The sequence below is a fragment of the Lagenorhynchus albirostris genome, chromosome 3 (assembly GCF_949774975.1).
Source record: "Lagenorhynchus albirostris chromosome 3, mLagAlb1.1, whole genome shotgun sequence".
In the NCBI taxonomy this organism is placed as follows: Eukaryota; Metazoa; Chordata; class Mammalia; order Artiodactyla; family Delphinidae; genus Lagenorhynchus; species Lagenorhynchus albirostris.
The window spans coordinates 49,210,325-49,228,115 of record NC_083097.1 but is presented as its reverse complement, the minus strand read 5'-3'; the positions used below and the strand labels follow the sequence as shown (position 1 = coordinate 49,228,115).

Genomic DNA, 17,791 nt, shown 5'->3' with positions numbered 1-17,791 from the left:
TAAGAATTCTACTAACTAAAATACAAACATATAAAGAAACTCAAGCAAAAAGATGAAACTAGACCATACACAAAAATTAACTCAAAAGGAACCAAAGACTTGAACATAAGACCTGAAACAATAAAACTCCTAGAAGAAAACATAAGTGGTTAGCTCCTTGACATTGGTCTCGGTGATGATTTTTTGGATCTGCTCCAAAAGCAAAGGCAACAAAAACAAACAAGTGGGACTACATTAAACCAAAAGGAAATCATTCAAAAAAATGAAAAGGCAACTTACTGAATGAGAGAAAATATTTTTAAATCATGTATTTGATAAGGGGCTAATATCCAAAATATATAAAAATCTAATTCAATTCAATACCAAAAAAATCAAACAATCTGATTAAAAAACAGGCAGAGAATCTGCACAGACATTTTTCCAAATAAGACATACAGACAGCCAACAGACATAAGAAAGGTCTCAACATCACCAATCATTAGGGAGATGGAAATCAAAAACACAATGAGATATCACCTCACACCTGTTAGAATGGCTATCCTCAAAAAGTCAAGAAATAACAAATGCTGGCAAGAATTATGGAGAAAAGGGAACCCTTGTGCATTACTGGTAGAAATGTAAATTGCTGCAGCTACTATGGAAAATAGTATGGAGGCTCCTCCAAAAACCAGGACTACTACATAAATCAGCAATTCCACTTTTGGGTATTTATCTAAAGAAAAACACTAATTCAAACAGATATATGCACCTCCCAGATCTGGGAGACCAGATAATGGTCTCCCAGTCAGTTTGTTGTGCTTACATCCAACATTTTCCTTTTACAAACCAAAACTTCCCTCATGGCTGAGTGTGGCATATAGAGCCAAAAGACCTTGGTTCTAGTCTTGACTCTTCCACTAATTTGCTGTGTCACTGCACTTTTCTGAGCTTCTGTAACCTATCTTTTAAATAATGAAACTACACTAGATAATTTCTAAACTTTATTTCTGAGCTTCTGTAACCTATCTTTTAAATAATGAAACTACACTAGATAATTTCTAAACTTTACTTCTAACAACTTCCTGACTCTCAGCGCTTCCAGTTAACACACTATGCCTTTTCTTTCTCTGACATTCTATTAAAGCACAATCTGGAATTCTGCTGTTTTGTGTGCTTTGTTCAAAACATATATCATTGTCTTTACACATTACTAGTGTTTTCGTGGTGCTATTATTATACACGCCCTCCCCCTAACTAAATTATATACTCCAAAGAAGACAGGGAACATTTGAATATATCCTAAATATTTCACAAACAGTTGTAAACTTTGTCACATATTATATATGTAAACACAATATTTATAGTCATGTGCCATAATCCCTACATTAACTTTTTTTTTTTTTATTTTGCGGTACGCGGGCCTCTCACTGTTGTGGCCTCTCCCGTTGTGGAGCACAGGCTCCGGACGCGCAGACTCAGCGGCCATGGCTCGTAGGCCTAGCCGCTCCACGGCATGTGGGATCTTCCCGGACCGGGGCACGAACCCGTGTCCCCTGCATCGGCAGGTGGACTCTCAACCACTGCACCACCAGGGAAGCCCCCTACATTAACTTTTTAAAAACTGCCTACACACATAAAATGGTTTGTTATTTTGGGTTTGTAATCACAAAAGTCTGAGGTTTCCACTTCATCTGAACTCCTATGTTCCTGAAAGCTAAGTTACACGCCAGAAACATTTTGTTTATACATGTTTAATAAGATTCAACTACATATATCTACTTTCCATATTTTTCAACAAAGTATGATTCGAATGGCAATCTTTCCCATTTGCTATAGATGGTTTTATAAAAAGCAAGGAAAATGGGCTAAGTACATTATTGAGAAGTCAAGCAGTATGGAATCTCATGAAGACTTGCTTATCATTATATGAAACATGCTTTAAATTAATAGCAATATTAAGAAAGATATGATAATTCTACTATTATAAATAACAGGATATAGTGATAAAAATTTTTTTTCACATTAATAGTTATATAAATGTGAGATTATCAGCATTCCTGATAACATAATTTTAACTAATCTCCCGAAGAATACACAGTTGACCCTTGAGCAACACAGATTTGAACATGTAATAAATTCATATTACAGTGCTACACATATTACAGTACTACACAATCTGTGGTTGGTTGAATCCATAAATGTGGAATCGCAGATACAGAGAGGGTCAACTGTAAAGTTATACGTGGAGTTTCAACTGTGCAGAGGGTTGGTGTCCCTAACCCCCACGTTGTTCAATAATCAACTGTAATTTTAACTACACTCTTTTGGAACTAGTCAAGTACCATATGACCCTCTAATATCTTAAAGGTGCCAGTGATGCTTCAACCAGTCAAATACAAATATAAGATGCTAATCCATTCCCCTTTCTCCATAACTCACCTGAAGGGCAGGGGAACATTGTTAGTGGGAAAAAAGAACATACTATTCAAGATATCTTAAAAGAGGAATTTATATGTTAAAATACACTTGGGATTTTTTTAAAAACCTAATGTCAAATCATAAAATGATGATTAGACCAAAGAAGTCCAATTGAGAATTTCACTATAACAAAACTAAGCTTATCTCAAGATCCAACAATATTATAAGTAAAGTAACAAAAATATTTTTCTTTTATGAAGACAAAATTTAAAAGTTGCCATACCATGGCAACTTATATGGTTACAGTAAACAAAAATAATGCAGGATATAATTAATTACTCTCCAAGTCCAAGTGCAATTAATTAAATGATCCACCTACTCTTTATAAGTTCCCGTTTCAGGATCTTCTGTCATGACATCATGTAGGCCCTCCACTGAGATGTTTATAATCCCACAGAATTTATCTTGGATAACACTAGAATAAAAGAAGAGCAAAATAGGTTAAAATGAAGTATTTCAACAGGTAATTCTTATTTTTCCCCTCAATTATCCTCTTGAACATGAAGAGAAATTTTAGTCTGAAAGTACAAAAGAAACTTTCAAAATATATTTCTTAAAGCAGAAATTGTACTTTGCATATTACAGTAAAATTTTCTTTCAGTAGATTACCAGTATGCTTAAACACTTAGGTGGGTAGATCAGATGGGAAAGAGATGCTTTAATATTCTTTATTATAATAGTCTTGTGTTAATGTCATAACTAAAAGAATAAAGGTATAAAATTTTGAATATCAAAAGTCTCTACTTCTGAGGAAAAAGACAAGCGATAGACTGGGAAAAAATATCTGTAAAACATAAATCTGATGAAGAACTTGGCGCTGAAAACTCAGATGACAAATAACTCAATTTAAAAATGGACAAAAATTTGAACAGATACTTCACCAAAGAAGAGAATACAGATGGCATATGAGCACTTGAAAAAATGCTCAATATCATTCGTCATCAGAGAAATGCAAATTAAAACTGTAACGAAATTTTTCTTTTTTTGGCCGCACCATTCGGCTTGCTCGGGATCTTGGTTCCCCGACCAGGGATTGAACCCGGGTCCTTGCAGTGAAAGTGCCGAGTCCTAACCACTGGACTGCCAGGGAATTCCCTGTAATGAGATTTTAATAAGTAAAATTAAGAAGACTGACAATACCAAGTGCTGGCAAGGGTGAAAAACAACAGGACCTCTCATACGTTGCCAGTAAGAATAAAAAATGACACATCCATCTTGGAAAACACATTGGCAGTTTATAAGTTAACACTCCACACAACTAAGCAATCCCATTCCTGGGTATTTACCCAAGACCAAAACAAGTATTCGCAGATCTGTATGTAAATATTTATGGTACTTTTACTCATAATCCGAAACTGCAAAGATCCTAATGTCTACCAACTAACAAATGGATAAACTGTGGGACATTTATCCAATGGAATAATCAGCAATAAAAGGGAACAAACTACAGATACCTGCAACAACTTGAATAAATCCCAAAAACATTACACTGAGAAAAATAAAAGATTTGAAACGCTATATACCGTATGACTCCATTTATGTGACTTTCTGGAAAGGCAAAATTATTTAATCAGTGGTTGCCAGGCAAAGGGACACAAGGGAACTTTTGGGGGTGATGGTTATGTTCTGTATCTTGAGTGTGGAAGTGTTATACACTGTGTACATTTGCCAGAACTGTATGCTTAAAAGAGGTTTTACTGTATGTGAACTATACCTTAATAAGCCTAACTTTTAAAAAGTAGAAGTATATGACCATTTACTGGCACACAAAATTATGCTAAAAATAACTGAATAAATTATAACTCATCTCCAGGGAACTAATAGTATCATTCCTGCAAGGGACATACTGTGTTTCTCATACTGCATTAACATGCATAATTAAGTTTTAAAATGTTCACTAAAAGTAGTTCCCAAAGTCAACACAGTTTGGGTCATGTTCTCACCTTTGTAAAGTCAAAACCTTCTGTCTGTACTGTCAAGTGTGATCAGGTTTTAGAGAACTAAATCACCAGATGGGCAAAATAACCAATAGTTGTTATCATTCCGTTGCATTTTAATGTGTATGTAACAACCTATTGCAAGAGTATATATTTTTGATATCATTATATATCCTTCGCATAAGAATTTTTAAAATCTCTCAAGAAAGAAACACATATACAATCTGCCTTATCTGGTTTAGCGAGAAACACCTTAGAAAAAGGTATTGGAGCCAACAGGCACATCAAAAGCTGCTCGACATCGTCATTATTAGAGAAATACAAATCAAAACTACAAGGAGGTATCACCTCACATCAGTCAGAATGGCCATCATCAAAAAAGCGACAAACAATAAATGCTGGAGGGGAACCCTCCTACACTGTTGGTGGGAATGTAAGTTGGTACAACCATTATGGAGAGCAGTATGGAGGTTCCTTAAAAAACTAAAAACAGAGTTACCACATGACCCAGGATTCCCACTCCTGGGCATATATCCAAAAAAGATGAAAACTCTAATCCAAAAACATATGTGCACCCTAATGTTCAGAGAAACACTATTCACAATAGCCAAGACACAGAAACAACCTAAACGTTCATCTGCAGATGAATGGATAAAGAAGATGTGGTACATATATATATATATACAATGGAATATTACTTAGCCATAAAAAAAGGATGAAATAATGCTACTTGCAGCAACATGGATGGACCCGGAGACTGTCATACTATGTGAAGTAGGGTAAACAGAGAAAGACAAATATTACATGATATCACTTAATATGTGGAATCTAAAACAATGATACAAAGGAACTTATTTACAGAACAGAAACAGACTCACAGACATAGAAAACAAACTTATGGGTACCAAAGGGGAAAGGGGGGTAAGGATAAATTAGGGATTTGGAATTAACAGATACACATAACTATATATAAAATAGATAAACAACAAGGACCTACTGTACAGCACAGGGAACTATATTCAATATCTTGTAATAACCTATAATGGAAAAGAATCTGAAAAAGAATATATATATGTGTGTATATATATATATATAACTGAATCACTTTGCTGTTTAGCTGAAACACTGTAAATTACCTATATGTCAAATTTTTAAAAGTCATATTAAAGTAAATGATTTTTAAAAAGTATTAGAAACCAAGATTGTGCACTAAAAGTTCAGCCACTCTCTGTCATTTCTCTAGGTGTTGGTCTTCTTGTCTGTAAAGTGAAGATTGGACTCGGGGATGGCAGATACATGACAAGGAATACAGCCATTTTCCCTTCCCACTGCAGAGTTAATTCACCACTAATCCATCATAGCAAGCTAAGGCAGGCAGGGCCTGGCATTCCTTTCTAACAGAGCAGCATTCTGGATAGCTATCAACAACTGATTTCAATTAGCTGAAAAAGACAAAAGTCCTGTATTCTATAGCTTCCAAGGCTCTTTACCAGGCCTTTATGTCAATATTATTTAGGGACAATCCACTCAGGCAGCTGCCTTCTCTGCTCAGATCACCTCCAAGATCAACCCCACACCTTCTAGGGCTAGAAATTTCCCAAGAAATCAATGGAATTTCTGAGTACTGTGTATTTTCTCAAAATGATTATGAATTTTCCTAACAGGTATCTGACAACCCACGTGTGACCATGTTCTACTATGTGTGTGAATGTCAATTATAAGGCAGTGTAGGGGAGAGAGAGATTTAAAAAAGGTATAATTTGACAACCAGCTCATTTGTTTACATGTTTTACTTCAAATTATCATACTGATCAATGCTGGGGCTACCAGCATGGTCACACATGTTTCTGAGGAGATGGTAAGAAGTTGTATCTTTGCCATAATTAGAAAATGATACAGTGCTACAGCACTGGGCCTCAATTCAGAGATGAACATTTACAGAATGAGCCTTGAAGGCTCAGAACAGATTGTGATAAACTGCAGCATGGATAAGGTAAACTTTTGACTGCACAATTCTTGCCAAAGGCAGTAACTTCACCCCTTTCTCATAAATGATCGGATTATTTAGATGACACTGCTAGAACCAGAATGAAGCTTGAAAAGTTCTGAGAGAAATCTAATAGGTTCAGGAGGCTGAGGTTTACAGAAAGCCAAAAGACAGTATTAGTGAATGACTGACAAAAAGGAGTGTTAAAATCAAACTAAAGAAGAGATAAGGATACTCACAGAAGCAGACTGGACACAGGCCAGAAGATATAGGTCCAACCTCGGCTCTACCTGCACATGCTAGTCAGGAAGAAAGACTATTGTCCTGGCCCATGCTTATTCAGGCTTGGAGGAGAAGTCAGTCATGTGATCACTGTGATTCACACTCCTTCCCTCCCCTGCCTCCAGCTGAATTTCTAGCTCTACCAAGTGAGAGGCTTAGATGACTGTCTTGTAGGGGTGAAGAAGGGAGGTGAGGCAACCTCAGTCAGTCATTTTTTTCACTGAAATGTCACCCATACTGCACAGAAAAGGACACAAGAGGCAGAGATCTAGCCTGGGGGAAAGCAGGAGAAAAGGGGGGATTAATTCCAGTAGACGGGGGAAACCATGCTTACCCTGGGGTACTTAGTAAGTGCCAGAGCGGGTGAGGCTTGGACTTCAAGTTCAGAAAAGGGGAAAATGACTATGGCACAGAGTAGAAAGGTATGTAATCTGGCTTTGAATGAAAAGAGTTGACTCTAGAAAAGGAGACGGACTGAAGAAAAAGACTGGAAAAGGAGATTCTATGCCACATTTTGGGATCAATAAAAGGAGAAATTAAACAAAAATTATCTTCAGAGTATTCAATTTCAAAAAGCACTCAGAAGGATGCAACTCAACTACCACTCATTAAGCAGTTTGGGAAAAGCACCCCAAAATAATACAGGTAGCAAAAACCTAAAAGAGGCTTGTACTTTCCTTGCATACAGATGTTTAAAGAAAACAAGCATTAAGAAGTTACAAATTCTTTTCCTCCTTTTTAAAGTATTACAAAAATGTGTAAATGTTACATTTAACAAGAAGCCTTTAAAATAAAATTTTTATAGACAGTATTCTTTATGATTCTTTTTGAATATTAAGCATTTGTTTCCCTTTTTATCCACACAATACTCTCAACCCTGTACTTTATAAATTAAGAATAAATCTTGTTTTTTGTAATATACAATCTTTCTGAATTACATGCTTTAAAATGTAATTAGACATCTAAAATGGAAACAATCAAAAGAGAGCTGGAAACCAGGAATGAAATAGCAATAGGTTTGGAGGAACAAAGGGAAGGAGAAAAATCATTGTACTTTGATAATCTTATACACATTATTTCTTTAAATACAACAAGCCAGGAACTAGGTATTATACTGTTTTTGTTTCTTTATGAAAAAAGCTCAGTTTTTTTCTTTTATATGTATTACATACTGGAGTTACGAGTAATACTTTATTAGAATTCTCAGTGTATCATCTCCTAATAGTAGTCTTCTTGTGTATATCCATTCAAATCTGGTGTCTGGTATAATGTCGAAGAAGTAAAGGTAGCCAGAGAAAACCATGTAATTTTAAATCTCACTCAACTCTTAATTCTCCAAAATCAGTGCTTACCACGAAGTGGCAGTTCACATTAACTAGGGCACGGCAATCTAGTATCCCTGAAAGAGACAGCCAAACTCCATGCTAGTCTATACAATGGTCCCTCGATAGCCATGGATGGCTCAAGTCCCTTATACTATAAAATGGTGTAGTACGGTAGGCCCTCTGTATCCATGGATATGGAACACGCAGGTTTCTACAGCACGGTAGAAAAAACAACATTCAGGAGCTTAAAGAAAAAACAAAACACTGATTACTGATTATTCCAGCCAGAAGTTTATCTTGGTATACTCCCATGAGCAGACTTCAGAAGACTGGCTTACTGAGTATTAATAAGAGGTGGATTTATACCAGGATACCAATTAACTCACAAAGAAAGAAGTGATTAGAGTAAGTGGTCATATTACCTAGGCCAATTCTTCCTGGTGTATAGGTCACCATGGTCAAGTTCATTCACTTTAGTCGACATTTTATGAGCTCACAAAACATGTTAGACATCCTGAAAAGCCCTGGGGATAAAAAAGATGGCCACCTCAGGGAACTTAGAAACTAAAGGACAAAGAAATGAAGCAACAAAAGAGATGTTCCTTTTTTGTTTTAAATCAGGTTATGATATCCTGAATAACTGACTTTCTCAATTTTACAGGTTTCTGACTTACTGGGTTGGCCAAAAAGTTCCTTCAGGTTTTAAGTAAAAATAAAAGACGCATTGTTCATTTTCACCAAGAACTTTATGGAAAAACGTATTCACTGTTTTGTTCCACTACCTTCTGCCAGTTTTCAGGTAACTTCATAATTCCATCTTCCCAAAACTTTTTATCTTCGTGAGCAAAGAACTGTTCCAGGTGCCTTTTACAGTCTTCCAGAGAATTGAATTTTTTTTCCATTAAGAGAATTTTGTAAAGACCGAAATAAATGGAAATCTGAAGTGCAATGTCTGGTGAATAAGATGGATGAATCAGAACTTCCCAGCCAAGCTGTAACAGTTTTTGCCTGGTCATCAAAGAAACATGCAGTCTTACGTTAACCTGATGGAAAATTATGCGTTTTCTGTTGACTAATTCGGACGCTTTTCGTCGACTGCTGCTTTCAGTTGGTCTAATTAGGAGCAGTACTTGTTGGAATTATTTGGTTTTCCGGAAGGAGCCCAAATTAGAGGACTCCCAATTTCACCATATACACAACATCAACTTCTTTGGATGAAGACTGGCCTTTGGTGTGGTTGGTGGTGGTTCATTTCACTTGCCCCACGATCTCTTCCATTCCACATTATTGTACAGTATCCACTTTTCGCCACCTGTCACAATTTGTTTTAAAGACGGAACTTTTTCATTACGTTTAAGTAGAGAATCACATGTGGAAATATGGTCAAAAGGTTTTTTTTGCCTGGAACCCAAACGTCAAAGCGATTCATATAACCAAGCTGGTACAAATGACTTTCAATGCTTGATTTGGATATTTTGAGTATGTTGGCTATCTCCTGTGTGGTATAACGTTGATTGTTCTCAATTAATGTCTTGATTTGATCTCTATCAACTTCAACTGGTCTACCTGACCATGGAGCATCGTCCAGCGAGAAATCTCCAGCACGAAACTTTGCAAACCACTTTCGACACACTGTCAGTCACAGCACCTTCTCTATACACTGCACAAATCGTTTTTTTCGTTTCAGCTGAGTTTTTACCTTTCTTGAAATAATACAGCATAATGTGCCGAAAATGTTGTTTTTCTTCCATCTTCAATATTAAAATAGCTACAAAAATTCACCAATTTTGATGTTTTTTTTTTAATGCACGCTGATATGACAGCTGTCAGAATACAATTTAACAAAATTGTTTCAAATGAAGTTAAAGACAACTAAGCGCTATCTTACGGAAAAAACTGAATGAACCTTTTGGCCGACCCAGTATTTACTGGCTTAAGTCAGAGTATCTTGTCGTCTGGATGGTGCTCATGAAGCACTGGCAAATTACTATTCTCTAATCCTCATCACTGGCCTCTAGAGACTGGATCATTCTACCACCACTTGAGATCTTAGAATTTTCAAGTTAACTTATCCTTTATTTATTGCATTAGGATAGATGCTTCTCCTAAAGGAATCCCAAATTTGATATAAACTTATTTTCATTTCACAATGCTAAATGGGACCCAACTGATTCTATTCATTCCCTTATTATTGAGGGCTTCAAGGAGGCAAATGGGTGCCTTCTTTTCTTTCTCCTTAATTTAAGAACTTTCAAGGCCTATCGAGAACCTCAGCAAGCTCTACTAAAACCACCTTTCCAAAGTGGTATTGAACTATTCTTCCTTTCACTGCTCTCAGGCATTAAGTCATCACCTCCTGAATACAGAAGTTCCTGACTCCAATAACTGCTTACTCACTTCCTGCTCCTCACAATGTTCTCCCTCCTTTTTTCTATTCAATGTATAATTCACATTTTCTTCACGAAGTCTTCCCTTGACCACTCTTTACCTCACTGTAATTGAGCACTCTGTCCTTTGAATTTCCAATAGCATAAAACCTCTGCACTACTCATTTGGCGTGCCACTCATGTGGCACCTTTTTTATTACTTTCTTCTTATGTCCTTTAATTTTTCATGCCTGCTCTCCCTAAGATGGTAAGTAACATGAAGCAGAGCCCATATGTTACGTTTATTTCTTTATGTCTCTTAGGGTAACATTATGCATCATGTGAACACACAATAAATAATCATAGGAATTTATGATCCCCAAAGCTCGAAAACTGCCCTCCCTTGTTTTTTTTTTAAACAATACTATTTTTACTTCTTTTTAAAATTACAAGTATAGGTAACTAAGCTGTAGATAACATATTACAATTGACTAGTCTACACCTGACATTAGGCAGAAAATAGAACAGAAGGTGGCTGTGTTGGAATCTACATCTGAAACATTCATCTTAGAAAATGCAAGGAAAGTTTAACATCAAGGATGAAAGGAGAGAATAAAAGTAAAACTGAAGGGCAAGAAGTATTAGTAATCTTCCTTTTTACCTATCATACTTTTCCTTTTATTATTTTACATACTTGGTTGATACATTAATTTATTTGCACAGACCAGAGGTACAACTATGCTACAGAAAGAAGACCGGCCTTTTTAAACATCTGCTTGTTTTGTTCTTCAAGTATGTGGTAAGTGATGTTCTATATATATATACAGACACAAACATTAAGTAAGTAGGTGAGAGCATTAAAAATTTTACTCAGTGGGTAAAGACCATCTGATCATTTAAAACAACTCCACATAGTGTTTAGTAAACTTTTCTTTTTCAGTTAAATGCACATGAGTAAAACTACAGCTCTTAATCTTGACTCAGTATTTCCTAAAGGTATGACATTTTCTGGGTGTGTAACAGTATCTGTAGAATATGTGAATTGCAGAAACTTCACACAGAGTGATTTTTTCTTGCTTTTGAAAACTATGTACTAAAGAAAAAAAAATCCATCATTCTCGTGTTTTTCACCCAACTTAAAAAATCACGCTTGCTTAAAATTATTTCTGTCCTTTTGTATCACTATGAACCCAACCACAGGTGTCCAGAAAAGAAAATGCCCCTAGAAAGACAGTGCAAAATTTTTAATCCCAAAGGCACAAATAAAAGAAATATTCTAATATTCATTTGGTTAGCCTAAACAATAAATATTAGGTTAAATGTGAACAGGACTCTAGTTTCTTTCCACTTATCCAATTTTTATCAGTATTTTTCTAGAAAGCATTTTACACTTCCAGTTTTTAGATTAACTGATCCATTATCATAGAGCCTGTGCCTTAAGTAACTTCTCTGTAAGTGATGGATTTACACATTTACATCACACCTTCATTCCCTTGGGCCTTGGAAGAAAACAGGAATGCAGAAACACCAAATTTTCAGTTACTTTTTCTGAACAGTTTTATAATCGAAAATTGATGATTTAAGTTTTTCATAGTAGCAAGCCCAAGAAAGAAAGAAATCAGAACTTCAGATACTTTAAAATTTTCTCTGCTCTAACCAGACAACAATTATACTATTTGTACACTGCACCTAATAATATCTGAACCCACTCACATCATTAAATCCTAAGTCAGAGGGTCGATGAAGTTAAGGTAATTTAAGAAAATAAGTTTTTAAGCACTAAAAGACACAATCAAATAAAATATTCTGTAAATTATACTTTTCTGCTTATATTAACAATATTAAGCAAAGAACAGCAGTTTACTAAAAGAAAAAGGAAAACGAAAAAAGCCTTGATTTATCGGTCTTATTCCAGAATTCCGACCACACCGGAAGTTATAAAAGTGGTGACATTTATACTAAGATCAGGTTTTTCCCCTCTCTATTTTCCAGGACCTAGGCTGGAAATATTTCTGTCACTTAAATGGAAACATACATCCTTTCTACATAGTTAATTCTCTTCGTGGTCATGGAACAGTGTATGTGTTAATAAATCTAGTTCCCTTGACAAATACTGGGCAAGGAAATAAAAGGATAAAAAGTTCATAATGGAAGTTCACTAAGTTATTTTAAAATTAAAGTTTATACAACAATTATCCTTACATATTATAAAACATTCCCCCAATTAACTTTTTTTCTTTTTTGACTGCATAGAGGTGGGGGGGAAAAGCAAGCCGTTATCTTTAAGACAATAAGAAATAACTACAATGATCTATGTATAGTGGGATGAGAAGAAACTGCCATATTATATGATTTTCAAGAGGAAGACTATGCTTTAAGAAACACTGCTCAGTGAAGATATACTAAGGTTCCATTAAAAAGAAGATGATCAATGACTGGCACAGAACTGTTTGGAAACGACATTAGGCTGAAAAAACCCAACCAATGCTTATTTTCAAAGCTTATAGGAGTCACCTGACAAACTTTTTTTTTTAAAGTGATACAAAAGAATTTAATAGAGATTTAGTAATTATTGGGTTGGAGGCACGACCTCACCATTATAAATGGTGGACATTGTTGAAAACAGAGCTATACAAGTTATCACAAGGCAATTGAAGATAATGTGCTCTGTAAAACAGTGTTATGTGATCAGAAGGGAAGTCTGTGATGATGAGAACATTGATGTCAAAGATTTACATGAAGCATTTGAATAAAACTATCACGAAATAACGGGGGGAAAAATCTCTCTATTTACATTATTTTAAAATATGTATATGGAACTAAACTAACAATATAATAGGCATTTGACTATTTTGTTACAGCTTTGTAAATACAACACATTCAAGCTGACCAAAAACCTTATGTAGATTTTTCTTATAGGGAAAATGAGTTAAATGCCTGCTATTTAGACCTGCCTCATTCAGGCACACTGCCAAATTCCTCCTAAATACTGCTAGCACTCACAATGACCTCTCTGAGCTTTGGAACCCTATTACATCTACATCCTCCTTATCCACTCTTGGCAGTCTCACAAGCATCTCTAACTTAAGGTAGCCAACACCAAACTTTTGAGTGCCTTCCCAACAAAAACAAAGCAAAACAAGATAGAAAATCAAAATCAGGCTCTCTTCCAGTTGTCCTTATCTGACTACAGAGCAATTCTAAGCACCCAGTGACTCAGGCCAGAACCTGGGATTCAGTTGTGACCTTTCTCCTCATCTACCCTTCAAAAACCCAATTTATCATCAAATTCTGTCACATTTATCTATGAAATTTTTCGACTTCTCTATATTCCTACTGTGAACAGCGTGCTGCAAGTCAATTCTGTCTCTACTTTGAACTATTGCATAACTTCCCACATGGGGACCCTTCCACTCTTTGCTTCTTCTAATTCATTCTCTACACAGTGCTCTTTTGCAAAATCTGATCATGTCTCCCTTGCTTTAAAGTAAGGGTTTACACATGCTAACACATATATATGGAATCTAAAAAAAAAGAAAAAATGGTTCTGAAGAACCTAGGAGCAGGACAGGAATAAAGACGCAGACCTAGAGAATGGACTTGAGGACAAGGGGAGGGGGAAGGGTAAGCTGGGACGAAGTGAGACAGTGGCATGGACATACATACACTACCAAATGTAAAACAGATAGCTAGTGGGAAGCAGCTGCACAGCACAGGGAGATCAGCTCTGTGCTTTGTGACCACCTAGAGGGGTGGGATAGGGAGGGTGGGAGGGAGATGCAAGAGGGAGGGGATATGGGGATATATGTATACATATAGCTGATTCACTTTGTTATACAGCAGAAACTAACACAACATTGTAAAGCAATTATACTCCAATAAAGATGTTAAAATTTTTTTAATAAATTAAGTAAGTAAGTAAGGGTTTAACCTTTCAGTAACTTCCCATTACACATAAAAATCCAAACTCCTAATCATGGTTTACTCAGCCCCATCTGACCTGGTTGCTGCCTACCTCTCTCTGACCTCACCTAACTTTTCATACTACTCTCCAGCTATACTAGCCTTCTTTCTGACAAACACTTTCTTAGTCTTAGGACTTCCATGGAGGGATTCCATCTGCTAAGAATGCTATTGCCTGAATTTACCTGGTTAGTTGTATTTACAGTAGGAATGAAACTCCAGGAGGGTATGGTCCTAAATGGAAAAAAACTCAGATTTTTCCTTCCCAAGTAGGGAGAAACCTTGTCCTTCCCTACTATGTTTCTCTTCTGTGAGTCTTCTTTACTCACAGCACACTTTACTTCTGGTCACCAATTGTGTGGAAGATTTTCCCAACATGCCATTCTCTGTGACACCCGCTGGATGACCTACAATTTAACTCAATTCTAACACTATCTCCCTGGAGATAATGTCAGATCACACAGGTTAAGGTCTCAGACCCACAAGACTGAGCCACCCCCCAAGTATCTCAGATGCCAAAGGTTCCAATGACTCCTCCCTAGGTTCAACTAATTTGCCAGAGAAATCACAGAATTCAGGGAAACATGTTTACCAGTTTACTAAAATATATAATAAAGAATACAGATGAATAGCCAGATGAAGAGATACAGAGGGCAAGGTCTGGGAGGGTCCTGAGCACAGGTGCTTTGGTCCCTGTGGAGGTGGGGCGTATCACCCCTCCGATGTGGATGTGTTCCCCCATCTGGAAGCTCCTTGAACACACTACTATTGGGATTTTATGGAGAATTCCTTACATACATACTCAATTATTAACTCCATTTCCAGCTCATCTCCCCTCTGTGGAAGATGGGGCTTGGAGCTGAAAATTCCAAGCCTCTAGTCATGGCTCAGTCTCTCTGGTGACCTCAGTCTAGGAGCCCACCCCAGAGCTGCCTTGTCAGAACAAAAGATGCTCCTAATGTTCTTATCACTTAGGAAATTACAAGGGTTTCAGGAGCTCTGTGCCAAGAATCAGGGGTAGAGACCATACATATTTTCTTCTTTTATCTCACAGGTCCCCATTCTAGAGGACAATGCCTTAGGAGGCTTTCATAGATGAGAAGCAGATGATTTAAGAAAAGGGGTTCTGAAAGCCAAAACATGAGGAAACTGAACTAGAACATAAAAATATTTCCTCCATGGGACCTCAAACAAAATACAAAGAAAATGTGAACTTATGTATTAAGAATAGAATTAACACTAGGAAGAGTATCAGAGAAGGTATCTGGCAAAAAGTTAGATTTTCCAAAGCCAGTATCCAAACTAAGAACAGGCAAGGGTTTATGCTCAGGTACCGGAAACTCAAGACATACGGGAAGACATGGAGATAAAAGGAAAGTACTGTATATTACAATTACACACTATTGACAATCAAAAAACTACTTCCCACTAAAATATAGTGCCGTCTACTATGTCACATGATGCCTCAAAAGTCAGGAACAATGAAACAAGGCACATTTGGACCAGTAGAACGCATACTATACATTCCTTTCATTCATGCTGCTTTCTCCATATTTATCTTTTAACCCACAAGGCTTCTCACATTAAAGTATGCAGCCACAAGAGCCTACCAACTTCAGTAGAGTGATGACTAGAGATGGAGGGCACTTTTAAAAAACTATACTTGAGACAGTATAATACTGAAAACCATGGGCCTATCACTTGTTAATATTGCTCCGTAACTGTGAAATCACTAACAAACTAGATAATAATTTGAGACAACTGATGCATATCCCTCCCCACTCACCTAAGGCCTTATCAGCAAGTCCAGTAATAGAAAAGAAAAAGTTTTAATGAGAAATAAAATGGGCCTTCTCAGGAGGAAAAAAATTAAGTTACTATTCAGTAGGCGATGCATAAAAACAAAGTCTAACCGGTAAACAGAACAACCTTCTCTTTGGTTTCACGTACCCCGTTCTCTTTCCTTAGTCCAGAGCAGCACAACATATTACAAGTCCATGAATACGTTTTCCAGTCTGGCCCAGTAACAGAAGACAAGCAAGGAGTGGGATCCTTCTAACAAGGGAGAACAAGAAGTACAATAGGATGTGGGGAAATGCATGAAGGACCAACTTGGTAGGAAGACCTAACATCAAAGCTCATTTTCAGAACCTTGTAAAAGGTTTCCAGGCTTTCTTTTCCCATTTTGCCAACGCTTAAAAACAAATATGGCAAATTTTACTGTTTTTGTTGTGGTGTGGGTAAGAAATGGAGTGAAAATGCCCTTATTACATGGGGGTCCCCCTCCACCTTAAAGCTTAAACACTTGGTTATTTCTATAATTTTTAAGTTCAAGAAATGTCCACATATATGTTATGTTTGAATGTTCTATTTCTTGACCTAAGTAGTGATTAAAACAGGTGTATTTACTTCTCTATGTGGTTTATAAATAAACAAGAGTTTTCTAAAATGTTGCCTGTAGTCTAACGGCAAATATTTTCCAAAAACCTAACATCTGATTTCTCCCTCACCTGCCATGCCTCTGCCAATCACCAAGGCACCTTCCAAAGTAGCTCTAGAATCCATCCATCCTCTCTGCCACCACCCCAGTCCAGGGCTCCAGCATCTCTCCCATGAATCAGCGATTACTGCATGCGAGATTCAGATTAATCCTGTTTCTAGTCTTGTTCCTTCCAGAAAGAGTGCACTTTCAGTTTGTATTTGCCAAATGCTAAATGTTTAAAAGAATCCTTGGGACTTCCCTGGTGGCTCAGTGGTTAAGAATCTGCCTGCCAATGCAGGGGACACAGGTTCGAGCCCTGGTCCGGGAAGATCCCACATGCCCCAGAGCAACTAAGCATGTGCGCCACAACTACTGAGCCTGCACTCTAGAGCCCACGAGCCACAACTACTGAAGCCCACGTGCCTAGAGCCTGTGCTCTGCAACAAGAGAAGCCACTGGAATGAGAAGCCTGCGCACCACAATGAAGAGTAGCCCCTGCTCACCACAACTAGAGAAAGCCCGCATGCAGCAATGAAGACCCAGTGCAGCCATAAATAAATAAATAAATAAATAAATTTATTTATTTATTAAAAAAAAAAAAAGAATCCCTGAATGTGTAGCCAAACAGCAGCATTAGGTTCCCTTAACAATGCTTAAAATCCTTCCATGGCTCCCTGCTGCCCTAGGGAAAAACATGAAATTACAACATCCTTCATCGTCTGATTTCTCTCTCTAGCTGCAAATCTCATAATATACCACTCACAACTCCAGTTGGACTGAATTTTAGTTCCTGAAAAGCAGTATTCTATTTCTTCAACCCTCTACCTACTACTCAGCTCTCTTTCGCTGGGCTAATTTCTACTTAGCCTTTGCAATCCAGTTTCAATGTCACTTTTCTCATAAAGCTATCTCTCACCTCCACATATGTTATACAAGAGAGTACCTTCAAGTGCAGTATTTATCATACTGTACAATAACCATGTGTGTCCTCC

At 36.9% G+C, this 17,791-nt stretch overlaps 1 protein-coding gene across 1 annotated transcript in view; it reads right to left on the bottom strand.

The window, feature by feature from the left end:
• IPO11 (importin 11) overlaps positions 1-17,791 on the bottom strand; it is a 216,112-nt gene that overhangs the window by 32,494 nt on the left and 165,827 nt on the right. The window contains exon 28 of the mRNA XM_060142999.1: positions 2,777-2,872. Coding sequence (XP_059998982.1) covers positions 2,777-2,872 — 96 coding nt within the window. The remainder of the gene's footprint in view (positions 1-2,776; positions 2,873-17,791) is intronic.